The 27,762-nt window shown below is 35.0% G+C and overlaps 1 protein-coding gene across 6 annotated transcripts in view; it reads right to left on the reverse strand.

The window, feature by feature from the left end:
- STXBP4 (syntaxin binding protein 4) overlaps positions 1 to 27,762 on the reverse strand; it is a 178,570-nt gene that overhangs the window by 132,155 nt on the left and 18,653 nt on the right. For 5 of the 6 annotated variants that reach the window (XM_061176621.1, XM_061176622.1, XM_061176619.1 and 2 more), the window contains 4 exons: positions 15,253 to 15,359; positions 14,859 to 15,078; positions 13,469 to 13,547; positions 7,745 to 7,839 (listed from right to left, as the gene is read on the reverse strand). In XM_061176621.1, the coding sequence (XP_061032604.1) occupies positions 7,745 to 7,839; positions 13,469 to 13,547; positions 14,859 to 15,078; positions 15,253 to 15,359 (501 nt within the window). The remainder of the gene's footprint in view (positions 1 to 7,744; positions 7,840 to 13,468; positions 13,548 to 14,858; positions 15,079 to 15,252; positions 15,360 to 27,762) is intronic. The other variant, XM_061176623.1, reaches the window with a different exon arrangement.

The raw sequence follows: 27,762 nt of genomic DNA on the forward strand, positions 1-27,762 counted from the left end.
AGGGGTAATAACAACTGATATCACAGAAATACAAAAAATCATAAGAGAATACTATGTACAGTTACATGCCAACAAATTGGACAACCTAGAAGAAATGGACAAATTTCTAGAAACATACATCCTGCCAAGACTGAGTCAAGAAGAAACAGACAATTTGAATGAACAATCACTAGAAGTGAAATAGAATCTGTAATAAAATAACTCCCCACAAGCAAGTCCAGGACCAAGTAGCTTCACTAGGGAATGCTACCAAAACATATAAAGAACTTATACCTATCCTTCTCAAACTATTCCAAAAAAGTTGAAGAGGAGGGAGCACTGCCATATTCATTCTACAAGGCCACTATTACCCTGATACCAAAACCAGACAAAGACTCCACAAGAAAAAGAAAATTATATGCCAATATCTTTGATGACTATAGATGCAAAAGTCCTCAAAAATATATTAGCAAACCGAATCCAGCAATACATAAAAATGATTATACACCATGATTAAGTTGGATTCATTCCAGGGGCACAAGGATGGCTCGACATATGCAAATCAATCAATGTGATACACCACATTAACAAAAGGAAAGACAAAAACCACATGGTCATCTCAAAAGATGCAGAAAAAGCATTTGACAAAATACAACATGCATTCATGATAAAAACTCTTGCCAAAGTGGAAATAGAGGGAACATATCTGAACATAATAAAGGCCATTTACAAGAAACCCACAGTCAACATATACTCACTGGTGAAAAGCTATAGGCCTTCCCACTAAATTCAGGAACATGACAAGAATGCCCACTCTCACCATTCTACTTAACATAGTATTAAAAGTCCTAGCCACAGCTATCAGACAAGAAAGAGAAATAAAAATTATCCAAATTGAAAGTGAAAAGGTAAAACTGTCACTATTTGCAGATGACATGAATCTCCATAGTGAGAGCCCTAAAGTCTCCACAGAAAACTATTAGAACTAATAAATGATTTCAACGAGGTAGCAGAATACAAGATTAATATTTCTGCTGTGGTCTATAAACTAATAATGAAATATCAGAAACAGAAAGTAAAAAAACAACTTTCTTTAAAATCACATCAAAAAGAATAAAATACCTAGGAATAAACCTAACCAAGGAGGTGAAAGACATATACTCTGAAAATGATAAAACAATGAAGGAAATTGAAGCTGATATAAAGAAGTGGAAACATATCCTGTGCTCTTGGATTGGAAGAATTAATATTATTAAAATGGCCATTCTATCCAAAGCAATCTACAAATTTAATTCAATCTCTATCAAAATACCAGAACATTTTTTACAGAGCTAGAACAAACAATCATAAAATTCATATGGAACCATGAAAGATCCCAAACTGCCAAAACGACCTTGCAAAAAAAGAACAAAGCTGAACGTATAACTCTTCCAGACATCAGACTATACTAAAAAGCTACAGTAATCAAAACAGTGTGGTACTGACACAAAAGCAGACACATATATCAATGATATAGAACAGACAGCCCAGAGATAAACCCATGCACTTATGGTCAATTAATCTACAAAAAAGGAGACAAGAATACACAATGGAGAAAAGACCATCTCTTCAATAAGTGGTGCTGGGAAAACTGGACAGTCACATGTAAAACAATGAGATTAGAACATTCCATCACACCATATACAAAAATAAACTCAAAATGGTTTAAAGACCTAAATGTAAGAACAGAAACCATAAAACTCCTAGAAGAGAACATACGCAGAACACTCTTTGACATAAATTGTAATAGCAATATTCTTTTAGATCAGTATCCTAAGGCAAAAGAAATAAAAGCAAAAATAAACAAATGCAACTTAATTAAACTTAAAAGCTTTTGTACAGCAAAGGAAATGATCAGCAAAATGAAAAAACAACCTATGGGATGGGAGAAAATATTTGCAAATAATGCAACCGAAAAGGGGTTAATATCTGAAATATACAAAAAGCTCACAAACTCAATATCGAAAAACAAACAACCCAATCAAAAAATGGGCAGAACACCTGAATAGACACTTCTCCAAAGAAGACATACAGATGGCTAACAGGCACATGAAAAGATACTCAGCAATACTAATTATAAGAGAAATGCAAATCAAAACAATGAGATATTACCTCTCTCCTGTCAGAATGGCTATCATCAAAAAAGCCTACAAATAACAAATGTTGGCAAGGATATGGAGAAAAGGGAATCCTTTTACACTGTTGAAAGTAATGTAAATTGGTGCAGCCACTGTGGAAAACAGTAAGAAGTTTCCTCAAAAAACTAAAAATAGAACTACCATATGATCCAGAAATTCCACTCCTGGGTATCTATCTGGAAAAAATGAAAACACTAATTCGAAAAGATACATGCACCCCAATGTTCATAGCAGCACTATTTATAATAGCCAGGACATGCAAGAAACCCAAGTGCCCATCAAGAGATGACTGGATTCACTGTTTGCAGATGACATGATAATATACATAGAGAATCCTAAAGATGCTACCAGAAAACTACTAGAGCTAATCAATGAATTTGGTAAAGTAGCAAGATTCAAAATTAATGCACAGAAATCTCTTGCATTCCTATACATTAATGATGAAAAATCTGAGAGAGAAATTAAGGAAACACACTCCCATTTACTATTGCAACAAAAAGAATAAAATACCTAGGAATAAACCTACTTAAGGAGACAAAAGACCTGTATGCAGAAAACTATAAGACACTGATGAAAGAAATTAAAGATGATACAAACAGATGGAGAGATATACCATGTTCTTGGACTGGAAGAATCAACATTGTGAAAATGACTATACTACCCAAAGCAATCTACAGATTCAATGCAATCCCTATCAAACTACCAATGACATTCTTCACAGAACTAGAACAAAAAATTTCAAAATCTGTATGGAAACACAAAAGACCCCGAATAGCCAAAGCAATCTTGAGAAAGAAAAACGGAGCTGGAGGCATCAGGCTCCCTGACTTCAGACTATACTACAAAGCTACAGTAATCAAGACAGTATGGTACTGGCACAAAAACAGAAATATAGATCAATGGAACAGGATAGAAAGCCCAGAGATAAACCCACGCACATATGGTCACCTTATCTTTGATAAAGAAGGCAAGAATATACAGTGGAGAAAAGACAGCCTCTTCAATAAGTGGTGTTGGGAAAACTGGACAGGTACATGTAAAAGTATGAAATTAGAACACTCCCTGACACCATACACAAAAATAAACTCAAAATGGATTAAAGACCTACCTGTAAGGCCAGACACTATAAAACTCTTAGAGGAAAACATAGGCAGAACACTCTATGATACAAATCATAGCAAGATCCTTTTTGACCTACCTCCTAGAGAAATGGTAATAAAAACAAAAATAAACAAATGGGACCTAATGAGACTTAAAAGCTTTTGCACAGCAAAGCAAACCATAAACAAGACAAAAAGACAACCCTCAGAATGGGAGAAAATATTTGCAAATGAAGCAACTGACAAAGGATTAATCTCAAAAATTTACAAGCAGTTCATGCAGCTCAATATGAAGAAAACAAACAACCCAATCCAAAAATGGGCAGAAGACCTAAACAGACATTTCTCCAAAGAAGATATACAGATTGCCAATAAACACATGAAAGGATGCTCAACAGCACTAATCATTAGAGAAATGCAAATCAAAACTGCAATGAGCTATCACCTCACACCAGTCAGAATGGCCATCATCAAAAAATCTACAAACAATAAATGCTGGAGAGGGTGTGGAGAAAAGGGAACCCTCTTGCACTGTTGGTGGAAATGTAAATTGATACTGCCACTATGGAGAACAGTATGGAGGTTCCTTAAAAAACTAAAAATAGAACTACCATACGGCCCAGCAATCCCACTACTGGGCATATACCCTGAGAAAGCCATAATTCAAAAAGAGTCATGTACCACAATGTTCATTGCAGCACTATTTACAATAACCAGGACATGGAAGCAACGTAAATGTCCATCGACAGATGAATGGATAAAGAAGATGTGGCACATATATACAATGGAATATTACTCAGCCATTAAAAAAAATGAAATTGAGTTATTTGTAGTGAGGTGGATGGACCTAGAATCTGTCATACAGAGTGAAGTAAGTCAGAAAGAGAAAAACAAATACCGTATGCTAACACATATAATATAGAGTCTAAAAAAAAAAAAGGTTCTGAAGAACCTAGGGGCAGGACAGGAATAAAGACGTAGACATAGAGAATGGACTTAGGGACACGGGGAGGGGGAAGGGTAAGCTGGGACGAAGTGAGAGAGTGGCATGGACATATATACACTACCAAATGTAAAATAGATAGCTAGTGGGAAGCAGCTGCATAGCACAGGGAGATCAGCTCGGTGCTTTGTGACCACCTAAAGGGGTGGGATAGGGAGGGTGGGAGGGAGTTGCAAGAGGGAGGGTATATGGGGATATAAGTATACGTATAGCTGATTCACTTTGTTATACAGCAGAAACTAACACAACAATGTAAAGCAATTATACTCCAATAAAGATGTTAAAAATAAAAAAAGAAGAGATGACTGGATTAAGAAGATGTGTGTTTGTGTGATTGCGTGTGTGAATGTATATATAATGGAATACTACTCAGACATAAAAAAGAATGAAATTCTGCCATTTGCAGCAACATGGATTGACCTAGAGAATATGTTTAGTGAAATAAGTCAAAGACAAATATTATGTGATATCACTTACATGTGCAATCTAAAACACAGTACAAATGAATGTATTTGCAAAACAGAAACAGAGTCACAGGTGTAGAAAATAAACTTATGGTTACCAAAGAAGAGCAGGAAGGGAGGGTAGGGACAAATTTCAGGTATGGGATTAATAGATATAAACTACTATATATAAAATAGATAAGCAACAAAGATTTACTGTACAGCACAAGGAATTATAGCCATTATCTTGTAATAACCTATAATGGAGTATAACCTGCAAAAATACTGAATCACTATGCTGTACACCTGAAACTAATATAATACTGTAAATTGACTATACTTCAATAAAAAAATAAAGTGGAGGTAATTTATTTTTGATTAAAAATAGGTTCCAATAATTTCTTGTATAACTGATGTCATCTTTTCACCATAAACAAAAATGCAAATTTGTTAATTGGACAAATAAATGTCCTTAACTTTTTCTGATATCTAAATGATGAATCTAAAAAATGTCACTTCCTTATAATATTAGTCACCTACTTCCCAACCTAATACAAAGAACACCTCATTAACTATATTCAGACATTGGGTATACCATTGCTCACTACAGCTTTCTTCAAATGTTACATAAATGGCAAGAGGTAAAGTAAATATCAGCGAAATGGCATCTGTATCCCAAAGCATCTTTCTCAGATACAAAAACATAGATAGCGAGAAGGTGCAGTAATTCTCCATCTTCAAGCCAACTAAAAAAAAATCCCTATTTGCTATGTTTACCATACCTACTTATAAGTTTAACAGTGGGATCAAAGGAGACACATAGTATTAGTTCAGTGCTAGAAATTACTTTCCAGTATATCCTGATACAAAAGTGTCTACCTTGACTACTAAAACATGAAAGATTTCATGAAGTCAATGCCCCACTAACATACATCTTGACAGGTAATTTCCTTCATCAAATTCTAACCTCTCTGCCTTTCTTAAAAATTGTACTGTGTTGGCTAATGACTTAATAACCACATTATCAGTCAACACCTTTTCCTTGTGAAACCTTTTATATCACCAATTTCCTAGATACTATATGCAATATACTCATAGGCAATAAAGTAAAAAAATATAATTTTATTACATTTTAAATACTTGAACATATTGGCCTTATCTATTACTAAATAGGAAATGTGTTAAAAATGTAATGGACAATAAAGTTGAATTTGTCTACAAAGTAGCAACTAAAATAGAAGGATCTATTTCAAATTAAAGTGATACAGATATTATTACATTAATATGTAACTATTCAAAAAAGTAAGAGTAGCTTAGGAAATGTATGGGTGGATAGAAGCTAATATGGATTTTAGAAAAAAATTTTTATTAAGTGAAATTTAGTTTCAAACTCTGAAAACAGAGAATGCTCTACTAAATATAGTCACTAAAAATATTTAGAATAAAAGCAGGGAAGCTGAATTTACACAGAATGTAGGTTTCCTTTGCTGTAAAACTGCCATTTTATGTTTCTACAAAAATCAATTTGCTAAGGCTCAAAGGAGGACCAAGAGTGGAATACTCAATATGCAAGCAACTCATATTTCTCAGAATCAATATAAATTTAGATGATTTTCATATCTCTAAGAAAATTAATCAGATTTTAAAAATATCATGTGCTAGGAAAATTTAAACTGAGTCAAAGAATAAAGACTGCCAGGTAAAGTCATTAGCTGAATAGTTTTCTCCTTATCCAGAGGAATGGTTAGTGTTAAATCTTGGATGTTCAGAAATGTGTATTACAGCAATATCATTAAAAAACAGTAATTATTCATTTTTAGATATTAATAGATATGTTTTTAAACCTCAAACGTTCTATTTTTTGAAAATGTTATTATTAACTGATTGTAAAACTTGCTATTATCCAGAACTTACATTTCAGCCACAAATAAAAAGAAAGTAAAACATAGGGAGAGATACACAGGATTTCGAAGATATGATGGAGACATCTCAAGTACCTAATTAATAAGACAATTTTAGAGAGCACAAACCAGGTGTTTAAATGGTGGTAGGTGCACAGAGACTGTAAGCTTTGACTTACTGATAAAACAAAACACAGAAGATTACAGGATACTGCAAAATAATATTCAGTGCTACAGATGTGCAAAATATGGCAATATTGGTCTGAACTATAAAAGTTAGCAAGGAGCTGTACAAAAGAGTTGGAATTGAGTCAGAATTTGAACAAAGAGTAAGATTCAAACTGGCACTGAAAAGGGTATTACTATAGGACCATGCAAGGGTCTGAATATGTGAATGAATGGTAATGCATATTTATTTCAGCTATGCATTCTCATACTGTTCCTAAAAGTGTAAAAAATCATTATCCACAAAAACTGACAGGAAAGTAGAGGCTGTGAACCTTCAGTACTATATCCATTTTCATATTAAAAAAAAAAAAATCACACATTTTTGCTGTCATCTTCCAGGTAGCCTGAGAGGAAAAGTTTTAAAATCCTTTTCTGCTTATAATTTTTCTTTTTTAATCATCTTATGTTTCTTTTATATACAGAAACTCTCAATATAATACTATTTGGTACATTGCTACCATCTTCTTTGTATCTAGTAGGCTTCTATTTTGTTCTTTAGGATTTAGTTTCCATTCAGTTTTTAAACAATTGAGTAATAGAATATTACTTCCTTGCACTTATTGCCATTACGCATTTGAAGTCTACTACACTTTGTCATAATTTATCCCATGTTTCCTTTGATTCTATATTGTAAAACATCACATTTGTCTCATTCCTACACAGGAGGAAACTGATTAATTTGAAGGTCAATTTAGTTATAAAAGGTTTTATTTCTATTTTGTACTAACGAACCACTATGAACTGCCCAAATTAAACATGAATTAAACAGTTTAAACCCAAACTGCCATTCATTTAACTGTAAATCGATAACTCTTCAAGAAACTAATGGCTCCAATCCCTTATCCTCGCAAAGAATGAGAATACTTCCTTGCTGTTGTTTTATGGAAGAAAAATGAAAATTTCAAGTATTTACCATTTCCAGTTTCTCTACTTTAAGGCGAACAGAGGGATTTAGGGAAATCTTCTTTCCTTGTGGTCCATAATTATCAGTCAAGGCAGGGGCAATATCTACGAGACAACAGGGTACACATTAATTGGAAATTTAATTGGAATAGAACTTCTCATTTGACAGGATGTGTTCTGGGCTCCTGAGGTTCAAAAAGAATTCTGGCTAATCAGTTGGCAGTTTTCACTTTTGTTTTCATGATTTTTTGTTCTTTAAATCTAAAATGTATTATATAAACCAGCTTCACTTAAGCCTTAAAAGACATGATATAAAAAGAGTGGCCAATTATGCATTAAGTCCCACAGAAATATTAATACAACAAACATACATCCCACCACTTACCTTGTCATCACAACGGCTTACTAATTGCAAAATGAAAAGTCTTTTTTTTCCTTCCAAAATAAGCAAAATCATATTAGAAATTTTAAAAGGTCATGATTTTTCTCTGGCAAAAGTGGTTTTGCTCCATGAGTTCTGGAGGTACTATGGTAAAACTCACAAATGCAAACTGTTTCAAGTTTGCACATAAAGTACGATATAGGCTCAGAACTTCTTGAACTAAAAATCCTATTTCTTATTTTACAGAAGTTATATTCCAAGTAGCATAAATGGATTCTCAAGAGTTGAGTGTCATACACCTCTCACCCATTCTCTAACGCCTTCTCAGTCTACCCTGATTATTTAGACGAACTTTGTCCTTGTTGCATGAGTAAAAAACAGGTGTCACAAGGGACTAGAACTTGAAAAATTATTTGCCTTAATATGCCAAAGTTTCTCAAACAAATTCCTGCAATTCATGTCAATCCTTATATCTAAATTGTCACCATTCTAAGTACACTTTTAAATGGTATTTTACTAGTTCTACATGGAAACAAGAGGAAGAGAAAAAACTTTTTAAAATGTCACATTTTTATGCAGTGTTTTAATTTTTTTTTATTTCTCAGAGCATCTGTCTCTAAGTACAAAATGATTTGCATTCTCTTTCTTAAGAACATAAGAAGTGCATAGGAAAATAAATAGTCTTCCTCTAAACCTTTAACGCTTCCTTAACATTCTATGTAAAATCTTGAATATAGCTTATAGGTGTCAAGATCATGAAAAAAAAAATGGTTACTGACTTTTAGCTTTAAATGGAATTCAAACCTAGAGAAAGACTGATTTTAGTATAATAAAATTTTTACAATTTTGACAAAAGCAACAAAGACGCCTTAGTTGCTGTGAAACCTAATTGTTGGCCAAGGGCTAAAAATATATTATACATATAAAAATTTTTTCCTCTTAAGAGAAATTTTGTGCCAAACCTAAAGTGTAGCATAAAATATCAGCATGGAGTGAAGTGGTATGGAAGCCCAAATAGCGGGTAAGTCAAACCTTATCTTTCATTTCTGGGGTTTGGACATGTGAGGCTTGACAATGACTTTCAGTCTGGTGCCTGACCTATCATTAAGGCACAGTAACACAAGGTGAACCCAAGCTAACCTAATTATGATCTCAGACCAAGACTAACCCTGGGTGTGAATTACTCAATTTAAGTGTGTGTGGAAGGCATAGAGAGAAGACAAAAGATAGGGAGGGATAGGGACTCACACCAAGGCGTGGGTTCTCACTTATGTGTTCCTACATCTAAGCATAAAAATTTGCTATGTGCAACTGTGGAAATAACAGAAGATTAACTCTTATTTATGCTTACTTTTAGCCAGGCATTACACTAAGTACTTTATATATATAGGCTCATTTAATCTTTACAATAACCACAGTGACACAGGTGTTATTATTTCCAACCCAAGAATGATGAGACTAAGGCCCAAAAGGGTAAAGAAACTAGTCCAAGATCATACAACTAGTAGGTGACCATGTTAGGATTCTAATCTCTTATGACCCCTGAAGACAATTTCTTAAATGTGTCAATATGATTTCATCATCAGTTTTCTCATCTGTAAAGTAGGAAGAATAAAACAGATCACCTTACAGGAATTGTAAAGCTAAATTAAAAATCATAGAAAACTACTATGAAAACTATAAAGTACTGTTAATAGCAACACAGACATACAGAGATTAAATAGGAGATTTAATGTAAACTTACACTAACCCCCCATTTAACAATATGCAATCATGGCTTAACAAAATCTCACTTTCTTCTAGCCAAACTTCCCCTAAATCTTTACCATTGAGCCAAAACCTTAGGAGGATGTGGACATAAATCCAGCATGCTTTGCTAATTCAAGGTAGCTTGACCTGAAAAGCTCCCCCACAGACAGTTTTCCTCATTTGCCGGTGTCCTCTCTCACTTTCAGCCTTGGGGTCTTTATTTGCTCCTCTCTGGGGGAAGGGGGTGAGAATTTTCAAAGTATGGCTTATTATTCCCTTGGATCTTCCCTTTCTATTCCTCTTTTTAGGAGCAGAAGAAAGGAAATGTTTTATAAGGGTAGGATCAATACCATTTAGTTAATACCATGAACCCTCACCATGGATATTTTTCCTCATCACTAGTTTGTTTTCAGTTTTAAAAGCCTTATTGCAGGAGAATTAAGGCTTGTGTGGTAGTAAAGTTAATGATCGTATTTTTTCACGTAGTAATTCTTTACTGATTTCCTTAGGAATGTCTTTAGCATGTTTTTAGCCCACTCACAAACTCACGCATTATTCAGCGTATGGCAGTAGTAAACAACTCTGGATTCTGAAATAAGAAATTTATATAACAGAATAGTTTCGAAAAACATACTCAAGTATAATGTGGATTTTAAACATTCTAACCAGTTTTACACTTTGGAATGCTTTTGAGATGAGAACAGGGGTAGACTTGCCTCATTAAGTTTATTTTTGTTGAGGTTAACATTAAAACTCGTTTATATTTTTTAATAAATACCAGCTGGCTGAAGGAGTCTAGATGTGTTGGTTAAGGATCTAATTTGGGAACAATCTATAATTAACTACTTATAACAGACAAATCACAAGGTATATAAGTTACCGAGAGATAATTTAGAGTCGACTTTGCTTTTTTTTTCTCCCCAGAAACATCTGGCCTACTACATTTATGTGGAAGAAAATGATACTGAGTCAATTCCATTTCTACTCTAGAAAAATGTTCCATTTTAATTGCATTTTAATATTTACATACAGTTAACTCACTCAAATATGTTTTTCACTAAATTATTTTTCTATTACAAAATCTAGCATCATTTCTTATAGTCACTGATGTAAATTTACCTCAGTTTGTTCATTACTACAGGATCTCCTTGCTCTAATCACATTTGCCTCCTAGGGTCACCTGACATGTAGCTTGTCATTACTTCTTTGCATTTGATGATGATGCTTCCTTCACTTAGGATGATCTGTTACCTTCATCCATCTGTTGATGTTTATCACTTCTTTCAAGATCTGGATGATGTCTGACTTTTGCCAAGAAATTTTTCTTTATTGATTTCTGCATATTTTGTGACAAATTCTTTACTATGTACTAGCTTCTGGGGTAGAGGGGGAGGATGCAAAATTGAATTAAAGGACAGAAGCTTTCACTTCTGCTCTAAAAAACATGTCCTGGAATATTATCTGAGCGATACTCTAAACTTCAGGTTCCATAATATTAATAATAATGACAGCAAAATGTACTGAGCATATTCTATGTACCAATTACAAAGTGCTTGACATACATAATCTTGTTTAATACTCATAACAACCCCATGAGGAAACTATTTCAATATAATAAGCTAATTCAGCCAATAAGTTGGGAGCAAAGATCTGAATCTCTAAGTTTGCATTCAGAGCCTGGTGATTAACCACTGTGTTTTCCCTATATCACACTCAGGTCACTTACTACTTCTTCCCTTAATCTACTTTGCTCATGTCTTTACATATCTTGTGCAAATGTGTAATTTGTCCATAAGACATACACTTCTTAGAGTACCAAAACCACCCACCCCCTGCTCTAGTCAACACAGAACACTGCAAATAGTCGAGTATTTATTCAATATAATAATCACGCATGCACACACATAAATAAACACACACATATATGTGCTTTCTAATCTGAATAATGAAGGTTTTTAATCGCATATTTTATTTCACAATATACTATTAAGTATCTCATGGAAAAAAATCCCAGTTCCTTCATATTTCCTACCGAACTATGACGCACATGACATACTCAGTAAATACTTACTGAATAAATAAATTGGCTAAAAGAGGCATTAAGTAGTTTAATTGCTTTCAAAATTAAAAACAAGTTACATAAATGCCTCCTCACCATTGTTTGCTTCTTTCATCTATCTTCTTTTTCTCACATGGGTTCCCAGTTTAAAATAAAAACAATATATCAAGAGAATGAAAATTAATTATGTAAAGTAAATAATACTAATAAAGTTTCTAAGGGTCAACAAATCCCACTAAGTAAAAAGGCATACAATTGATGGCTAAAGATTGTTCCTAACCCACTGGTAAATATTGCTCCAAATCAGAGAAACTACTATGGAATTCACTATAAATTCCTGTTAAGTATAGGAGCTATGTGCTATGGTCTGAATGTCTGTGTCCACCCGAAATTCATATGTTGAAATCTTAACCCTCAACATCATGGTATTAGGAGTTGGGGCCTTTGGGAGGTGCTTAGAGCATGAAGGTGGAGCCCTCACGAATGGGATTAGTGTTATTACAAAAGCGGCCCCACAGTGCTCCCTAGACCTTTCCACCATGTGAGGACACAATAAGAAGTCTGCAACCACAAGGAAGCTCTCACCCAGACCATGCTGGCACCATGATCCTGGACTTCCAGCCTCCAGAACTGTGAGAAATGTTTGTTATTTATAAGCCACCCATTCTGTGGTATTTTGTTATAGTAACCCACACAGACTAAGACAATAGTGTCTTAATAATTTCTTAATAATTTCTTAATAATTTCTACTAACTCTTCCTTATTTTGCAGTTTTGATCTACACAATGCTATTAAAAATTAAAGTATACGAGTAACAATTTGCTTTATAATTTAGACATGTAATTAACTCTTCCTTTCAATAAGTATAGTTTTGTTTGTTTGCGTGTTTGTTTTTATTGTTGTTCCCTTTAAATTTTGGAGATAATTTAAGGGAAGGAATTTTTTCTTGATATTTGAGCCTACAAACACTTTACAGATTGATAAAAATCCTTTTTTTATGGGTAGCTTACACAATTAATCCTTTACTGTTTTGAAAAGTCAATAAATCATTTCATGCTAATTAAGAACCAGTAATATTGAATTCACAACACTGATGTTCTTTCTAATTTATATCTATATAATCTCTTCCAAGAAAAACAAAACATACTTCTTTTCTTAAGCTATGCTCCCTTCTATAATTTCTCTGAAGGGTGCATTTAATATACCTCACGAGGATTTCACTAAAAGGGCCAGGCAGCCTAATCTTGAGTTATAGAAGAGTTTTCATTATTTGGTTTCAACAGTTCATTGATTATTACAGCTTCATAGACACTGCGATGATAATGCGTCTTTTAAAATTTCAACCCTTTGTTCAGGAAAATTTCCAATAAAAGTCATAATCTAACAGGGACTACTGCACAATGGATTCATTTTGCTCTTTTATTCAATGAAGGAAAAAGGCATAATGCACCCTTCTTTAAAGTCTTTTAAGTCACATTATGTACTCCTCATTGAGAGAGTAATTGAAAAAAATAACAGGAAAGAGGAATTAAATGTGCATTTACCTGTATTAGGCATATCTGTAGGGCTGTTGTCTGAAGAAGTAATTGGAATCTGTTCTGTTTTCTTGTATCCAGTTTTTATCTATGAAAGAAAATGAGGAACCTGAAATGTCATTTTCTAAAGTAGGTCAAAAACCAGACGAGAAGCTCACGTTAACATAAAAAGAATGATTAAAGAGATTAAAGCAATAGTCCCCCAAATATAAAACCTTTATAATTTTGGTATATTCATCTTCAAACAAAGCAATTCAGAATGAAAGTAACAACTGCTTTCAGCTCTACCATATCCAAGGACAACAAAATATAAGGCTATGCACTGTGTCTCTGAAAAGGTATTATAACCCCAAATGAGAAAGTATAAAGGGCTAAGAGAAAATCTTAAACTCTGTATCTGATTAGCATGGACCTGAAACTGAAGTTACTTTTGATGAGTTTTATTGCACTGACTAAAAGCCTACCTGATTTTCAAGTTTGTTTTATAGAGTATACACTCTATTTTATAACTCATTATTTATGGCACTGTAGCAATTAGTAATTACAGTCATCCCTTCATATCTGCCATTTCTGCATGTGCAAATTCAACCAACAACGGATTAAAACTATTTTTTAAAAGTTCCAAAAAGTTCCAAAAAGCAAAACTTGAATTTGCCGCATCAGCAACTATTTACATAGCATTTACACTGTATTTATTTACAACTATTTACATAGCATTTACATTGTATTAGGTATTATAAGTAATCTAGAGATGATTTAAAGTATATGGGGAGGCTGTGCATAGGTTATATGCAAATACTACACCATTTTATACAAGAGGCTTGAGCAGCCTCAGATTTTGGTATCTGCTGTGGGGGTGTGGGGAGGTTATCCTGGAGCCAATCCCTCCACAGATGATGAGGGATGACTGTAATTATATCGATTTTGATGTGGGAACTCCCCCTTTCGTGTGATTCTAGGGTGAACTATTGATATATTCCAGCATACACACGTGAGGGAACAAAATCCACCTACACTGTATAGGAAAGAGCTGAGGAACAGAAAGGAAGATTGCCTGTCTTCAGTCAAGCAGAAAACAGAAAAAATAATGAACAGAACCATATTAGAGACTATCTGAAAATAAATATAACATTCCATATCACAGTTTTGAGTGATATCTAGGCATATCTTTGTGATGCCATTCCTGATCATAATTTTCTGGACAAAGAATATATTGACTTGAAAAATTGTATTTATTGACAGCATAGCATAAAAATCTTAAACAAAGAAAAGATCTTTCAAGGAAATACCAATTTGTTAACGAACTATATTACCAAAATTATAGTTCTATATGTATATGACAAACATAATGACACATAGGGGATTTGTGGACTACATAAATAGAGAAATTTAAGATTACCTGATTTATCGTAAAAGAAGGTAAAATGGCATCTGTAGATTTGGGAGTGGATGAGGTCTTTGGAATTAGTATTTCAGGGGGAGAAGAAAGAAGACTAAATTTTGAGGCTTGAGGTCCATATTCTCCTGTAGCTTGTAAAAGGGATGAACACGATGGATTTTCTAAATGACTGCTGTGAGATTTCTGTCTTATGAATGCTATCTCCCAAGCAGATTCTGACCTAGCATTAAAAAGAAATCACTTTATGGATATAGTACAATTGAATTCTAAGATAATGTTTCATATATTATCAAAAAATACTTCTTTTGGGTCTAAAGTACTAGGACAACTTAAATTTCTATTTTTAGGGAGACATGCTAAATGACTCATTCTATCTTACGGATAGAATAGTTACCTCAACTTGGCTCTGGTAATTATGCTTTTTGCTTCTTCAAATGATACACCAATCATAGACTCCTTGTTTATTGAGACAAGTTGATCTCCTGGCTTCAAACGTCCATCCTAACAAAAATAGTAACATTTGTAATGAAACTGATTAAGGTGTTTCTTAAAAAATTAATTGATGCAATTAAAGCAAAGCACAGTTTTAGTAAAGAATGACTTAAAGAAAAGAGTAAAAAGAAAATTTTAGACAAAGAACCTCAACAGCAAAATGTTTTGATTAAAGTCTGGTTTGGTAATATACATGAATGAAATGGAAATGTTCACGTACTCCTTGAATAAACTCTCAGGCTAAGGAATCCTGAATATATGAAGACCTAGTCTGGTACACTAGGAAAGAGGCCTGTTTTAAAAGGTCAGTTGTATGAGACAAACACAGCTCTGAATGTGATAAAGTAGGCTAAATAATTCTGGTATATTTCAGAATATAAGCCTCATTCACTTCAGTTTCTGAGCATTCCTTTATCTTTCATCCCACCAAACACTGAGTTATTCCACAGTTAGAATTTTTAAAAATTCAGTCAAGGATCTTAATTATACTGATTCTACCCACGTTTCTGTTCATGGTGAAACATCTTCTTCACTGGATCTGCTGTCCCTCCTGTGACTCAGGCCCAGTTGGTTGGACAGGTAGCTTTATTCACATCCTACTAATAACGACCAATTCTAATTGGCTGCCTGGCATTGTCTTTGTCAAGCCCTGGCTCTGCCTATAACTAGCCTAACTGAATAAGACAAAGCACAAAAGTTACAAAATTTAATGTACATGTTAGGCAAGTTTTCTCAGTCTTCATTTGCCTTTTCTTTTAATTCAAACTGGAAAAGAAGAATGAGCTCTCTTCATTTTCAGCTCTTAAGATGCTTCTCCATTTATCATTAGTACAAACACAGAAAGCATTATTTCTATAACTAGGGAAGAAGCTTATATGGTTAAAAAGCATTTTCACCCTTGATGGTATTTAAGTAAATTCCACAAATTCAAGGAAAGATCTTTTAAAAAGTCTTATCTACTATGTATAAAATAAGTTTTAATTAATAGGATTAACCAGGGAAAAGAGATGGTGAAGATAAGGGGATGGAAGGAGGTAAAGAAGAAACGTATTACCATCAAGGAGGTAGCAGGATAAAGACACAGAGATGAGAAGCAACATATAGTGTGCAGGGGAGTATAGCCTTCCACACAGTGCTCAATTAAAAAGTGTGAGCCAGAAATCATGAGAAATGAGGATGGGGAAGTAGGAAGAGTTCAGGTATCTGCAGGCCTTTGACCCCAAGCTATCCCTGGGATAGCTTCTGCACTTACTGTTTTTGTTTTCATACTGTAAACATTACCTAAGTATTATTTCCCACACTTCCTTGATGAAAAGAATCAACTGGAGTTACAAAAAAGGTCCATGTTATGAGACCCCTCTGTTTGAAAGTCTGATACAATATTGATATATCCCTGAATAACTGATCTTTGGTCTGAACTGCATTATATGTAAAAAACGTATATAATATATAATAATGGTGATTTATGGTTACTTTACTTTTAAATAACAATACTTTTTTAAAAAAAGACCTTTACTATTATCTCTCACACTGAATACTGAGTATACAGGAAAGCAAAATAAATATAAAATATTTATCAAGAATTTTTATGGGAACATGTTATTTCAAATACTGTGTAATGAAAGATATTATAATCTAAATGCATAATGACCCTATGACCCTTCTGAAATATAAACATAAAAAAATCCAAAAAGGCAATTTGATTTTTAAATATATAAAATTTGAAAACTAATTTGGATTTTATAGGTATGTGATTAAACATAATTAGCAAAGGCAGAGAACACACAATTGCTATATTCACAAGTGATTTTTTTTTTTCTCCTTCCATTTGATAGATGTATGGGGAATAAAACACAATAGTAATGCTGGAAAAGGCTAAGCAATATGGAGAAAGTATCTATCATATGGATCCTACATGTCCAGTAAAATGAAAGAGCTGATTTTGTAAGATTTTATAAACACAGTTCTGTATTACCTGGGCCCAAGTCTTATGACAGACTTTGGTTACATATGCATTTAAATCGATTATACTCAGACTATACTTAGAAACTTAGGTACAAGAGCTTGCAATTTAATATGCTAAATATTAGTTTGAGGATAAGTCATTCCCTCAGGTTAAAGTGAAATGGTAACAAACAAACAAACAAAAACAACCTTTTTGTCACATGCAAAACGATAAGGCTAATAAAAGTTAAGGAAGAACAAAATTCTGGAGAGTGCTTATTTCTGGGAGGGAGGGTGGGGAATGCAATGGGGTGGGGGGAAAACATATAGGAAGCCTTAATAGTAAAATTTTCTACTTCATAAGTCAAATGGTGAACTCTAAGTGGATTCATAGGCGTTTGTTTCATTATTATTCTTCATAAGTTAGATATATGTTCCGATGTCCTTTTGTATGCATAAAATATTATATTATTAAAAAGAAAAGAAATTTTCCAGCCCATCAAAATAAAAAGAAAGCTCATGACATTTGCCTCAACAATGTTCCTAACCAGATGAATTTTATTTTGGTTCTATATTCCAAAACTGGCATTGGAAGTAAGGGCCAAATAGAGGTTCTTAAAATCTAATTTTAAAATAAATAAATAAATAAAATTAAATAAATGTCATTGTTAAATCCAGCTCTAGACCATTTGGGATCTGCAAAAAAATTCCTCATTAGAATCAGCTTAATAAGGTAGATTGTAACTGAAATTTAATGACTATTCTACTATTGATTTATGTCCCAAAGCCTGGAAATAATTTGAGGAAAGAAAGGGAAAAATGAAGAAAGCCCTGCTTCATTGGAGCAAAGCATTTAAAGGACACTGACAAGGGAAAAAAGTTTCTTTTAGAATTGGGGTGGTGGACAGTAAATATTAGGTTATTTTGTTTTAATCTAAATAGTCTTGGTATTAAACTGCCTTTTATTGAACTTCCTTGAAAAGGGAAAATTCTATAATGAGGACTATAAGCCAGATGGCACCTCTTCTAGTTGGGCAGCAGTCTTCAGAGGCAGTGGACTGATGAGGAAAAAAGAGCACGAGGTGTGGCAACCAGATAGATTTGAATTCGAATTTGAGCTCCACAACCTGCTAGCTAGATGTTCATAAACAATGAGAGAAAGCGAAGGAAGGGGATAGGGGAGGTGCACAATCTCATCTACAGGGAACACGGAACTAAATTCTAAATTGTCGGAGACAGCTCCTCTATCCATGTATCTTATAGAAACCACAGTTGGTTGACAGCATTACGGAGAAAAAGCCTTCAGAAAACAGAAGCCTCCCACGTTCGCCTCTTGGGCCGCACAGTATTAGCCATGCAGAGGAAAAAGTTCTCAGTAAGGCAATTTAACACATATTAAAGTACACCCATGTACTGAAGTAGCATTTTCCAGGAAGACAAGAGTCAGAGAAGAGAAGAAGAAGAAAGTCTCTGACTGTGGTTCCTGGTGTTTATATATATTTTCGTTTCTAAAACGTACTCACAGCAGTTTTTTTTTTTTTCTTTGCCTCTTAGAATAAGATCTTAGCTGATCATGTGAATTTCTGAACCTGTTTAAAAGTCAGAACCTGCAAACTAAAACAAAGCTATTTCTGTAAAAGTCTGGCATTCAAAGCCAGTGAATTCTGCCCCAGCTGGATTAATGTGTCTGTGAAGATAGTAACTTCAGAGAGGCCTCTTCCACACTGTCTAGATTCTGATTCAGCACTTACTGAGCAACTACACAACACGACAGGCAAGGTGCCAAGCACTTCACACACCTAACTTCAGTCTGAATTCTTTCACATTGACATTTATAAAGATATTGAAATAATAATGTATTCTTGAACACTTGAATACTTCCATTAAAAGCTGCCAACACTGTCCATTTCAGATTATAATGACCATTACAGTTTTCTAAATAATGTGTTACCATAACCATATATACAACTTGATTCTAACTCATTATTCCTAAATATTAGGAATGCTCCTACAAGCCTTTGGATTCCTTCCCCATACTTTCATAAAGGATGAAAGTCAATGGAGCTATCACTTTTTTAATACCAGTTATTAACGTGAATTTAGGCAATTTGTTTAATCTCCATGAGACTCATTTTTTTAGCTGTGAGGTGGGGATAAGTACCTATTGCACAAGGTGGCTGTGATAAATAACGTATATAAAATCCTAGCACATTGTAGGTGTTAAATTGAAGTGAGTTGAATCAGAATCCCATATCTGTTGCAGGCAATTTTTACAGTAATAGCAAATTTAATCCTCCCACTCCTCAAATTAAGAACCCTTTATGACTGCCCACTGGTGGCAAAAGTTGAAACTCCTGAACTTCCCAAACCTAGCACAACAAACTAGCTGCAACCTACTTTTTCTAGCCTCAGCATCTACCTTCCCTCCTCAGCATATAAATTCTTCATTCTATTCTCAGAAAATGTTCTTCAAACCAGCCACGGTCTTTCAAACTTTAATGCACTTAAACATATTAATTCCTATCTAGAATGCCACAACACACCTTGCCACTTCTCTGTCTGATGAACTCTCATTTAAACTTCACAACCAAATTCAAACATTATTTCTGCTGTAAGTTTTCTCCATCTCCCTAGATTTACTTAATTGTCCCCTTCTCTTTGCTCCAAAAGCACTTTTACTTATCTATATTATTGCACTTACTCTGTACTGTCCTTATTTGTTTACATATCTTTTTTTTTTCCATTGGAGTATATTAATTCAGCAACTCCCAAATTAGCAGCATTGATTCTTTCAGTTGACCAGAACTATGTCCTTTTCATGGTTATATCTCTGAGCATAGTGCCAGGTATACAATAGGTCCACAATAAATGAATAAGGCCCAGGAAACACTTTGAGGAAATTAAGGTGGCTCTAACACAAGTAATAATGGCAAAGGAGAAAAGTGAGTGACATCTTAAAGTGAACCCTCTTGGCTGCTACTGCTTTAGCTCCCACCAATGGATTGGTTTCTTTACCTCCTGCCATCCAGAGGCCTTTGTCCTAACTAGCCAAAAATCCTTGGTCCCAGTTCCAGTGAAAAAATGCTGCCAATTATACATGCAATCCTTGCACTTAGGAAATAATCTGAGACTTATGGTTCAGGCAGAGTTGGTAAAACAATCACAGATACTGATGTATGATCACAAACTGAGAAGGAAAGAAACAGGCACAGACAGGTGATATGAAGGAGAGGTGCACAGACAGGAAAACAACCTGGCCTAGACTTGGGATGGGGGAAGCACAAGGAATACCTCTCTCTGTAAGTGGTCTTTGAATTGATATTTGAAAGTAATGGGGGGAGCTGTTCTCAGTCAGAGGGAGCAGCATATAAGATGAGAAAGAACCAGGCCCCTTCCAGGGACTGAAAGAATGCTACTCTGAAAGCATAGGTGGGGATGGAGAGTCAGAGAAGTAGAGGGCAGAAGTCACATAATACAGAGCCTTGTAGGCAAGTAAGTATTAGTAGGATAGCTGGGAGGGAAATAGGAATAGTGCATAAGAGCAGACAAAGCTATTGTGAGGTCTGATAAAAACTGATGATAGTGTAAGCAATGGTGATGGCAGTGGAGATCAAGAAGACTGATGGGTTCAAGAGCTATTAAGAGAGTAGAACAGTCAACAGTATGTACTAAGGAATTGGATATGGGTGTTAAGGGAGAGGAAGTAGTTAGGATGCTGTTAGGTTTTCTGACTTTGTGCTATTGGAAGGTGTCATTCACAGAGATTGGGAACACTGGAAAGAGGTCTGTTTGGGAAGAAATGGGTAGATGAAGGTGTGATGTGACTATCATGAGTCCTGCCTCAGACATGTTGCATTTGAGATGCCTTTAAGAGATCCAAGTGGAAATGTTGATCAGGCAATTGGATATGTGGGTATGAAGGTCAAAGGAGTGTCCCATCCAAAAAAAGATCTAAGATTTAACACTGAGACTCCAAACTGATATCGGATTGGCTGGTGGGGTGAAAAGGGCCTTGGAGTTCCCATATTTCATATTTCCCTTAACTCAGTACTTAGTATATTTGTTCCCAACCTATAGGCTACCTCTAGCTCTTAGAGCTGGGAGAATCTTCTTTCCTACTTGAACTAGCAAAACGTGTCAAGATGTTTCAAGTTTGAACTCAGAATACGTTTTTCAAAGAGACAGGACCATTTTGGTTACTGAACCAGTATTGTATTTCATATCTTCCAGGAGGAAAAATACTTTTGTGTGTGTATTGGGATAAAGGGGAGGAGCTAACCATGGTTAATTAAAGATAACTCCTGCGTTCCAATAATTCCCTATCTATAAAGTTTGGGAATATAAATGAAATATAATCCATCTATAAACTTGAGATTGCCTATGTTATTAGTTCTGAAACAATATAATGTTAAAATAAAATTACAGCAAGTGAAAGCACTCATATGCATTTAAAAAATATTAACAGTTGCTCAGTTCAGCAACTTAATAAGGATACCCTATGAGCCTGTGTTACCTATTCCATGAAAACACCTGCAGAAATTTTGTACAGATTAGAAGTTCATTAACAAGCCTAACACAGTATTTAAAATACATTAAATTCTATTATTAGTATTCATAAAATTTTTTTTTAAGTAAAATTGCATTAATTTGTATTTGCAGAGTAAATATGTACATAACTCTCTAACTTGAGGAAGAACACAAAAGTAAATGTAAGCACTGCAAACCTACTTATTCTTCTCTGTCTACACCTTTCTCTATTTTGGCTGTTTTCTTCTCTTGGACATGACCAAATACTGTCAAAAAACATTAATAACTCTGTGCTGCTCTCTAGTGGTAAATATAAAATATACTTTATTACATGGTTTTGCTTTCTAATACACTTTCAAACAATGAAATTCTCAGAAAATCAACAAGAGAAAATATACATTATAGGTATAATTTCTTAGTCTGTAATCACTGACAGGAGATGAGTCACTCAGCACCACTGCTATCAATTTATTACTTTAACTACAAATATTTTTCATGGGGTAAGAAAAGCACAAATTGATGCTTGTCTTAAAAGTAAACTCTTTTCACTTTTAGGTACCATGATCTATTGCACTACTTCAAGTATAGTCAAAGAAATACCTTAGCTATACTGAATACACACACACACACACACACACACACACACACACACAGACATATCTCAGCTTTAAAACTAAAGTAGTACATCTCAATTCTTACAAGAAAAATTTTGTTTTTTGTTTGTTTGAATTTGTTTAAATTTAGCATTTAAGTATGCTCTTATTTAGTTAATAAATTAAATTCAATAGCCAAAAATTATATCATTATAATACCCTATACTTATTGTATAATACTTACCACTTGGTAAGTGTATTTGGAAGAAACCGTATTATCTCAGCAAGATTGAAACAATTTAAATCTATTGTTTTGGAAGTTATTGGTTAAACTGATTTTTTTTTTCTAACAAGGAAAAAAATCCAATTGAATAAACAAACTGCTTGCTAAACAGTGTTTGGTGTAGGAATCGGGGGTGGGGGTAAGGGTAGGACTATTTATTCAACCAAAACAACTAGAATAAGGACAACGACAATATAAACAGACTTTATAAGAGGATCCCTTCTCATGTTATATAGCTTGATATTAATAGAATGTTTTATCAAATTCTTTATATCCTACATCTCTCCAAAAAGGGAGGCAATTTTCAACAGAAGACATGTAGAATCACATTAGTAAAACAGAAATAGCAAATAAAATTCAAGAGAAATGAGCATGAAAATATAGTAACCAATTTGTTAACTAAGTGCTTCAAATATGGATCTGAGCTTCCTAGCAACCAGAGCAAAAAGGAATCATGTTTTACATATTTCTTACAGTGAAGAGGAGAGTAAGGTTTTCTAACTCCTAAAAAAGATATTTTCTAGTCTTAATTCTAAATCTAATTTCTCAAATGGGCAACTAGTGACTGGCATAATTAACAAATTCAACAAGAATTACTGCAAATTCAGAAATGAGTGGATTTTATTTGCTCTGTTTGTTTTGTTTTGTTTTGCATTTAGGAGAGGCTAAATGAAGTACTTTAACTGATCTAACTTAACCCTAACTTGGAGCAGTGGATAGATAACATGTCTTCAAATATAACCTCTCTCAGCCAGACTTAAGATAAAATTTGAACAGCATATAATTAAAAATATATAACATTTACTTACAGCTTGAAATCTGCTACTTTCATATTTATTTCATATTTATTTCCTATTCATTTGTTACGTTAAAGCTCCACGAGTGTAAAGGTCTATCTTCTAATCCCTTTGTATCTTCCACTAAGAAATGGTCACAGTGAACATTCAGTTAATATTAAAAATTTACTGAGATTGGTTCAAGATGGTGGAGTAGAAGAACGTGCGCTCACTCCCTCTTGTGAGAGCACAGGAATCACAACTAACTACTGAGCAATCATCGACAGTAAGACAATGGAGCTCACCAAAAAAGATACTCCACATGCAAAGACAAAGGAGAAGCCACAGTGAGATGATAGGAGGGGTGCAATCATTATAAAATCAAATCGCATAACTGCTGGGTGGGTGACTCACAAACTGGAGAACAATTATACCACAGAAGTCCACGCACTGGAGTGAAGGCTCTGAGCCCCACATCAGGCTTCCCACCCCGGGAGTCTGGCAACGGGAGGAGGAATTCCCAGAGAATCAGACTTTGAAGGCCAGTAGGATTTAATTGCAGGACTTAGGACTGGGGGAAACAGGGACTCTACTCTTGGAGTGCACACACAAAGTCTTGTGTGCACCAGAACCCAGGGGGAAGGAGCAGTGACACCACAGGAGACTGAACCAGACCTACCTGCTAGTGTTGGAGGGTCTCCTGCAGAGGCCGGGGGGTGGCGGTGGCTCACCACGGGGACAAGGACACTGGCAGCAGAAGTTTTGGGAAGTACTCATTGGCATGAGCCCTCCTAGAGTCTGCCATTAGCCCCAAAATAGAGCCTGTAGGCTCCAGTGCTCGGTTGCCTCAGGCCAAACAAGCAACAGGGAGGGGAAACAGCCCCACCCATCAGCTGACAAGTGGATTAAAGTTTTACTGAGCTCTGCCCACCAGAGCAACAGCCAGCTCTACCCACCACCAGTCCCTCCCATCAGGAAGCTTGCATAAGCCTCTTAGATAGCCTCATCCACCAGAGGGCAGACAGCAGAAGCAAGAAGAACTACAATCCTGCAGCCTGTGGAACAAAAACCACAATCACAGAAAGATAAACAAAATGAAAAGGCAGAGGATTATGTCCCAGATGAAGGAACAAGATAAAACCCCAGAAAAACAACTAAATGAAGTGAAGATAGGCAACCTTCCAGAAAAAGAATTCAGAATAATGGTAGTGAAGATGATCCAGGACCTCAGAAAAAGAATGGAGGCAAAGATCGAGAAGATGCAAGAAATGTTTAACAAAGACCGAGAAGAATTAAAGAACAAACAAACAGAGATGAACAATACAATAACTGAAATGAAAAATACACTAGAAGGAATCAATAGCAGAATAACTGAGGCAGAAGAATGGATAAGTGACCTGGAAGACAGAATGGTGGAAATCATTGCTGTGGAACAGAATATGGAAAAAAGAAAGAAAACAAATGAAGACAGCCTAAGAGACCTCTGGGACAACATTAAACATACCAACATTGGATTATGGGGGTCCCAGAAGGAAAAGAGAGAGAGAAAGGACCCGAGAAAATATTTGAAGAGATTATAGTTGAAAACTTCCCAAACATGGGAAAGGAAATAGCCACCCAAGTCCAGGAAGCACAGAGAGTCCCAGGCAGGATAAACCCAAGGAGAAACAGGCCGAGACACATAGTAATCAAATTGACAAAAATTAAAGATGCAAAATTATTAAAAGCAGCAAGGGAAAAACGACAAATAACATATAAGGGAACTCCCATAAGGGTAACAGCTGATTTCTCAGCAGAAACTCTGAAAGCCAGAAGGGAGTGGCATGATATATTTAGTGATGAAAGGGAAGAACCTACAACCAAGAATACTCTACCCAGCAAGGCTCTCATTCAGATTTGATGGAGAAATCAAAAGCTTTACAGACAAGCAAAAGCTAAGAGAATTCAGCACCACCAGACCAGCTTTGCAACAAATGCTAAAGGAATTCCTCTAGGCAGGAAAAAGACTAGCAACGTTAAGCAACCTTGTACACATATAGACTACTATAGCAAAACCTCATGGGAACAGCAAACCCAGAAACTACAATCGATACACACAAAAAAAGAAAAAGCAACCCAAACAACACTAAAGATGATCATCAGAAGAGAACAAAAGAGGAAGGAAAGAAAAAAGACCTACAAAAACAAACCCAAAACAATTAAGAAAATGGCAATAGGAACACACATATCAATAATTACCTTAAATGTAAATGGATTAAATGAGCCAAAAGACATAGACTGGCTGAATGGACATGAAAACAAGACCCGTATATATGCTGTCTACAAGAGACCCACTTCAGACCTAGGGACACATAGAGATTGAAAGTGAGGGGATGGAAGAAGGTATTCCATGCAAATGGAAATCAAAAGAAAGCTGGAGTAGCACTACTCATATCCAAAAAAAATAGACTTAAAAATAAAGACTGTTATAAGAGACAAAGAAGGACACTACATAACAATCAAGGGATCAATCCAAGAAGAAGTTATAGCAATTGTAAACATATATGCTCCCAACATAGGAGCACTTCAATATATAAGGCAAATACTAACAGCCATAAAGGGAGTAATCGACAGTAACACAATAATAGTGGGGGACTTTAACACCCCACTTTCATCAATGGACAGACCATCCAGACAGAAAATCAATAAAGAAACACAGGCCTTAAATGACACGTTAGACCAGATGGACTTAATTGATATTTATAGAGCACTCTACCCAAAAGCAGAAGAATACACATTCTTCTCAAGTGCACATGGAACATTCTCCAAGATTGACCACATCCTCGGCCACAAAGCAAGCCTCTGTAAATTTAAGAAAATTGAAATCATATCAAGAACCTTTTCTGACCACAGTGCTATGAGATTAGAAATAAGCTACAAGAACAAAAAAAACTATAAAAAACACAAACATGTGAAGGCTAAACAATACGCTACTAAACAACCAATGGATCACTGAAGAAATCAAAGAGGAAATCAAAAAATACCTAGAGACAAATGGAAATGAAAGCACAACGATCCAAAACCTATGGGATACAGCAAAAGCAGTTCTAAAAGGAAAGTTTACAGCAATACAGTCTTACCTCAGGAAACAAGAAAAATCTCAAATAAACAACCTAACCTTATACCTAAAGCAACTAGAGAAAGAAAAACAAACAAAACTGAAAGTTAGTAGAAGGAAAGAAATCATAAAGATCAGAGCAGGAATCATAAAGATCAGATCAGCAATAAATAAATAAACAAGGAAGACAATAGCAAAGATCAATGAAACTAAAAGCTGGTTGTTTGAAAAGATAAACAAAATAAAGAAAAAAAAGGGAGAGGACTCAAATTAACAAAATTAGAAATGAAAATGGAGAAGTTATAACTGACACCACAGAAATACAAAGGATCATAAGAGACTACTATATGGGGCTTCCCTGGTGGCGCAGTGGTTGAGAATCTGCCTGTCAATGCAGGGGACACGGGTTTGAGCCCTGGTCTGGGAAGATCCCACATGCCGCGGAGCAACTAGGCCCGTGAGCCACAACTACTGAGCCTGCGCGTCTGGAGCCTGTGCTCCGCAACAAGAGAGGCCATGACAGTGAGAGGCCCGCGCACCGCGATGAAGAGTGGACCCCACTTGCCACAACTAGAGAAAGCCCTCGCACAGAAACGAAGACCCAACACAACAAAAATAAATAAATTAATTAATTAAAAAAAAAAAAGTCTCTCTTAAAAAAAAAAAAAAAAAGACTACTATATGTAACAGTATGCCAATAAAATGGACAACCTGGAAGAAATGGACAAATTCTTAGAAAGGTACAGTCTCCCAAGACTGATCCAGGAAGAATTAGAAAATATGAAGAGACCAATCACAAGCACTGAAATTGAAACTGTAATTAAAAAACTCCCAACAAACAAAAGTCCAGGACCTGATGGCTTCACAAGCAAAGTCTATCAAACATTTAGAGAAGAGCTAACATCTATCCTTCTGAAACTCTTCCAAAAAATGGCAGAGGAAGGAAAACTCCTGAATTCATTCTATGAGGTCACCATCACCCTGATACCAAAACAAGACAAAGATACCATTAAAAGAGAAAATTACAGGCCAATATCACTGATGAACATAGACGCAAAAATCCTCAACAAAATAGTAGCAATTCGAATCCAACAATACATTAAAAGGATCATACACAATGATCAAGTGGGATTTATCCCAGGAATGCAAGGATTTTTCAATATCCGCAAATCAATCAGCGTCATACACCACA

The sequence above is a fragment of the Eubalaena glacialis genome, chromosome 19 (assembly GCF_028564815.1).
Source record: "Eubalaena glacialis isolate mEubGla1 chromosome 19, mEubGla1.1.hap2.+ XY, whole genome shotgun sequence".
Taxonomy (NCBI): Eukaryota; Metazoa; Chordata; class Mammalia; order Artiodactyla; family Balaenidae; genus Eubalaena; species Eubalaena glacialis.